General features: G+C 44.7%; 1 protein-coding gene across 1 annotated transcript; it reads right to left on the bottom strand.

The window, feature by feature from the left end:
* Positions 1–318: 318 nt before the first annotated feature.
* Positions 319–4681, bottom strand: LOC117748368 (zinc finger protein 32-like). The gene is made up of 2 exons (XM_034558046.1): positions 4433–4681; positions 319–1495 (listed from the first exon to the last, which is right to left on the bottom strand). Exons 1-2 carry the CDS (start codon positions 4623–4625, stop codon positions 399–401), a joined length of 1290 nt encoding a protein of 429 aa, XP_034413937.1. The 5' UTR covers positions 4626–4681; the 3' UTR covers positions 319–398.
* Between the last annotated feature and the right edge of the window lie 1319 nt (positions 4682–6000).

Here is a 6000-nt window from a genome sequence, read left to right as displayed (position 1 = left end):
ACTACTACTGAATCTACTACTACTAAATATACTACCACTGACCCTACTACTACTAAATATACTACTGCTATTACTACTACCACCGACATTATTACTACTACTACCACTGACTCGACTACCACTGACTCGACTACCACTGACATTACTACCACTGACTCGACTACTGAGTAAAACATTACAGCGAAAATTAATTTTAAATACAGATGTGTTTGAACAGAGCTTTTAGTTTGTTTGTTTCCTCCATCACAGACACTCAGATTCATTAAATGTTTAGAAAATCCATCTCATTTACAAACAAATGATATAAGAAACATTTAGAAACATATTACATCTTTATTAAATAAAACACAAGAGAAAGAGAACAACTTACATCAGTAATCTGTAACTACTGGAACACACTATCCTGTGTGGACTCTCATGTGTCTCTTCAGATGTGCATGTAATATGTATTTTTTCCCACAAACATCACAACTGAATGGTTTCTCTCCTGTGTGGCCTCTTATGTGTCTCCTCAGATTTCTCTTAACATTGAATCTTTTCCCACAAACATCACAACTGAATGGTTTCTCTCCTGTGTGGACTCTCATGTGATTCTTCAGACTCCCTTGTTCTGGAAATCTTTTCCCACAAACATCACAACTGAATGGTTTCTCTCCTGTGTGGCCTCTTGTGTGTCTCCTCAGATTTCCCTGTTCATTGAATCTTTTCCCACAAACATCACAACCAAATGGTGTCTCTCCTGTGTGGACTCTGATGTGTTTCTTCAAAATCCCCTGACGTATAAATCTTTTCCCACAAACATCACAACTAAATGGTTTCTCTCCCGAGTGGATTCTCATGTGCAACTTCAGACTTCCCTGTGCTGTAAATGTCTTTCCACAAACATCACAACTGATTGATTTGTCCTTTGTGAGCCCTTTTGACCGTGATGCATTGGATTTCTTGCCAGTGTTACATCCCACATGACTCAAAAGGGCTTCCTTATATTTCAGGGCATGTGCAGCAGAATCAGGTTCCCTGGTCTCCTTCCGGACTTTGTCCCTGTCTTCACTTTCAGGTCCAGAATCTGACAACGGTTCTTGCCAATCACCATCAATGACTTCAGTTTCAGAAGATTCTGAAGCCTTTTCATCATCAGCATTTGGATGTGAATGACGATGTGGATTTAGGTTCCTGACTGGTCCTGAACCTCCACAGTCCTCTCCATCAGTTTCTGTTGTTATCGGTGTAGCTGAGCTGCCGGCTGGAGGCTCCGCCTCTCTGTTGTCCTCCGTCTGGCTTTGATGAAGCCGTGAGGTCTGAGGTTTGTCATCTTCACTCTTCACAGTAACAACAGTGAATGAGATCTTGGTGAGATCGGCCTCCTGCAGCACCGTAAGCTGCTCTCCCTCTAGACCGGTCCAGAGATGCTCCGGGTCCTCTTTCGTGTTGACCTGGTCCTGGTCCTGGTACTCAGGGGGGACATCTGCTTTAATCACAAACAGCTGCTGGACATCTGCAGGGAGCACATTATGAACAACGTGACTTCAGACTGATATCAGCTTTCATTAGTGGAGACACTCAAGGAATTTGACTGAATGTATATTTGTTGTTCTTAATGTACAAACACAGAAATACAAAACAATAACTTTTGTATTTGTGTTAGTGGAGACATTCAAGAAATTTGACTACGTGCTTTTTATGTACAAACACAGAAATACACAAAACAATGACACATTGACATTAGTAAACAGAAGGACAGTAGTACATTGGTGCAAAGGGCGCTGGAATAAATATGGAATGTTTAATGTAAAATATTGCTTTTATACGAGGTAGTCAGATGTCACACACACTTCTGATAACAATACTAATATTTAGATTGATCGTGATGATATTAACACTAAAGATCAGTGGAGTGGCCATTAGTCCAATAAATCAAAAACAAAAGGCGATTGTTTGATGAGTTTATGTCTGAACACATGATCAGTGTACTAATGCTAATAAAGACACAGTAATGATCACTGTACTAATGCTAGTAAAGACACAGTAATAATCACTGTACTAATAAAAATAGTACTCATAATGCAGGGCTATGACGCTACCAAACCAGGAAGCAGACCAGCAGGCATCGAACAAGTCAACACCCGAATGCCGATGGTTGAAGACAGCCATAAGCCAAAAACCTGAAAAACACTTGAGGGCCAGATCTCTGGAATAGCCGTCCGGCCGGGACCATTACGTTGGTGTAGCTGTGGGAACGGGACAGGGCAACAACTGGGGGTGAGTGACTGTAAGGCCCATGAGGGAGCGCCATATAGACGTGAACTGGACGTGAAGAGTGCAAGTGGACCACAGGTCATCACCATATACCCCAGTCTCCTTCCCACCGTGGTGCACCAAGTAGCAGTAAAAGGGATTTGGTGGGCTTTCGGAAACCAAGCATATCCGGTCCTGACGCACAACTTCAACGGATGTTGTGGATTGGCCAAGCTGCAGTGACCATATCTAGCTGCTGAGGTCGCACTAGAACGAACGCCAAATGGCACAACAGAGGCCCATCATGAGAGGGGGAGAAGATCCCTCGCACAGTTCAACACCATGAAAGCCTTCCATTTCCGAAGCTCATTGGGAGAACAATGGGGCATTGGATTGTTCCCTTTCCACGGAGTGCCATTTCTGGATGCCCACATCGACAACATTACCTATATCTCCAAGAACTCGCCAACGAGACCATCCAAGGGTTCCAGTTCCTGTCAGACTCAGCCAAGAGTTAGAGGTTGGCATTGCTACGGCACTAGATCTTCTGCTGGCCAAGCAAGGAGGACTATGTACCACATTGTACCCAAATGAGACTGGTACTTGCTACACCCTGGGAGGGGGCATCACTACCCACATGACCAACATCATACACACGTTAAAGGCTATAGCCAATGCTTTTGGACCCGGCAAGCAGGCAGGGCTAGCGCATATGGACGCTAGCTGGTGGAACATGGGACACAGAGGACTACAAGACGTGATCACAATACTGATCAGTACCCTCATGCCAGTTGTCCTGATGATGATTGGAGCACTACCTTTCATCACCTGTGTAAGGTCACTAATCCACAGGATAGCAGGGAACAAGGGCCAACATTCAGTCCAAGCCAGTCCTGGAGGGACAGTATACAACAGTTGGCCCAGTAGCCGAATCAGGTTTCTACGAGTAAGTAGATGTTCCCTGTCCAATCCTGGGTCAAACGAGGCCTGACTCCCCAAGGTATAAGGCCCCAAAGGCCACCTACCTGGGAATGCTTCCCCACTGGGAAACCCTTCGTTAAATCCCTCCCCGGCCAAATCCAGCCATCCTATCGTGACGTGTTGAGGAAGCTGGAGGAGGGGATTGCCCTTGACACTCACAAAAAGAAAGAAACCAATATGGAGACCCCAACTGAAAGACAGACGCCCCTCCCACTATGTAACATTATGTAATCTAGCTTGCATTGATTATCAGGTTAACCGCCTGAGGAAACCAGCATATTCTGCCATTGACTAGTCGAGTTGCCTTAAGTGACATTAGTAGAGTGTAACCCTGGTGAAGTGAACTCTGATCCAAACTCTGTGTCCTGTAGGGGTTTCATGACTGAGGTTGTGAGTGAAGATTCTGTGTGTTCCCGTCTTTCAATCAGGGGGTTGGTGTTTCAATCCCCGCCCTAGTCGATGTGTCCTTGAGCAAGACACTTAACCCTGAATTGTTCCCTGTAGCTGTTCTACAGTGTATAAATGTAACATGATTGTAAGTCACTTTGGATAAAAGCGTCAGCTAAATGACATGTAATGTAATCATCACTTTGATCACTTTACAGCTGTGTGATCACTTTGCAGCACTTTGATCACTTTGCAGCACTTTGATCACTTTGCAGCAGTGTGATCACTTTACAGCACTTTGATCACTTTGCAGCACTTTGATCACTTTACAGCACTTTGATCACTTTACAGCACTTTGATCACTTTACAGCAGTTTGATCACTTTACAGCACTTTGATCACTTTACAGCAGCGTGATCACTTTACATCACTTTGATCACTTTGCAGCACTTTGATCACTTTACAGCAGTTTGATCACTTTACAGCAGTGTGATCACTTTACAGCACTTTGATCACTTTACAGCAGCGTGATCACTTTACATCACTTTGATCACTTTACAGCACTTTGATCACTTTACAGCAGTTTTCAGCCGCCATTTTGAGGCCGTCCCTAAAGGTCTCCACGTGTAAATCCCTATAAAGTTTGACCAGAGGACCGTCGGGTGTTAAAGTTCCTCCCTGATGAATGTAACCAGAGGAGGAGAGCTGGGAACGAACCACATTCACCAAAAGTCTCACAACTACAATGAATGAGCTGGAAACGGACCCGGATGTGACTCGAAGCCGTAAAACGAGCACGAAGCCCGGATCAGTAATGAAGAAGCACCGACCTGATGTGAGTCGCTCCTGTTCTCTTAGAGCACAAACGGAGTCCTCATAAGCTGCTGTTAATGTGTCCAACAGCCCAAAAGCCTCTTCAACGACCGCGTGGACTCGCTGCTTCACCAACAGTCTCAGCGTTTCTCCTCGAGACATGGCGACCAACACAGGAGGAGAGCGGCGAGCAGCGCATGCGCGGTACATGTGCGTCCCGTCTGTCGTGATGTGAAGCGCGTATCGAGGCGCGTGTTGATGACGTATGTGATGACGTTCGAAGCCTCGCGAGCGCAGCCGTCCCACGTGACCGATTCAGAAGATCACGTCCCGATCACGTGGTGTGGACTCGGGACTTTGTTGTCGCGTTTGTTTGTATTCAAGCTTCTTTCTTTGAGATGGAAGCAGCAAGAAAGAGGAAATGTTGTCCAGATGTTCTCCAGATGTTCTCCAGATGTTCTCCAGATGTTCTCCAGATGTTGTCCAGATGTTCTCCTGTCTGGGACATGTTGAGCTGACCGTAATAAGGGATGCACATAGTAATAATAACCATGTCAAATATTCTCTCTACCCGGCTTCATCTGTGCCCTGTGAAAGGGTCTTTTCATAAGCACAGCACTCTGGACATGTTGCTACTTTGAAATAAAAATGAATACAATGTTGTCCATAGTAACATAAGCACAGTCTCCCCAATTTGTTTCCACTTTCCCTTTTGACCCCGTCGTTGTATTATAAAGACAGACACCATATTAATAAGTTCATAATTCATGTATTTAAATCAAACACCAAAGTCACGGTGTTATAATCACGCTGCCTGTTTTACATGTATTGTCCACTGGATGGCGCTGTAGAGCCAATGAAGCGTCATGAAGCTTCGGCCCATGAGTGAACCGATTGGATGGAAAGCTTCAAAGCTTCAGGACGCTTCGTCTCGCCGTCACCACCCGCCTGCTCTGACGTCATCAACGCCTTCTTCTTCTTCTTCAGCTTTTGATGGCGGTTGGCAAACAGCTTCCGGGTGCATTACCGCCACCCAGTAATCTGGAGTGTAGACTCGATGACAGTAAACTACTACAAACCAAACAAACAAACATACAAATGAAATGAATTCTCACATTCTACTCATTAGTCGTGCTGCTTCTAAATATTCCAGGATAATTTTCCAGCATTCATCAGTAAAGTTTTGAGCACATTCGTTATGTTTCCCTCTTGGCCCCTTTTATTAAAATGTCTCTCGTACCTCTGACAGACCAACACGTGGTCCACCCCGTCATCCTCTTCACAGAAGTCACACCTCCCATTATTATGCTTTTTAATAACATATAAGGAACTATTAAGCCCCGTATGGCCATTCCTCAGCCTTGTCATCACCCTCTCTTCTGCTCCGTCCACTAGCTCCTGCACTCCCAACCAATGGTTTATTATTAATCAGATATCTTCCTTTGCTCCCATTTTCATTCATTCTGCCATATCTTTTTGATTTGTCCCTTAATCACCACTTTAGCTTCTGACTTACTTATTTCTAAATGAACTATCACTCCCTCCAGGAAATACACGAAACCTCTGTTCTTAGTGACTGTTGAGT

Source organism: Cyclopterus lumpus, chromosome 19 (assembly GCF_009769545.1).
Source record: "Cyclopterus lumpus isolate fCycLum1 chromosome 19, fCycLum1.pri, whole genome shotgun sequence".
Lineage (NCBI taxonomy): Eukaryota > Metazoa > Chordata > Actinopteri > Perciformes > Cyclopteridae > Cyclopterus > Cyclopterus lumpus.
This window is presented reverse-complemented; position numbering and strand designations above follow the sequence as displayed.

Excerpts from the sequence above, each read along its gene's own strand:
- LOC117748368 (XM_034558046.1), bottom strand. The coding sequence starts at position 4,625 with ATGTACCGCGCATGCGCTGCTCGCCGCTCTCCTCCTGTGTTGGTCGCC. Across the intron at positions 1,496-4,432 it reads ACAGGAGCGACTCACATCAG|ATGTCCAGCAGCTGTTTGTG; the intron begins GTCGGTGCTTCT and ends TGCTCCCTGCAG.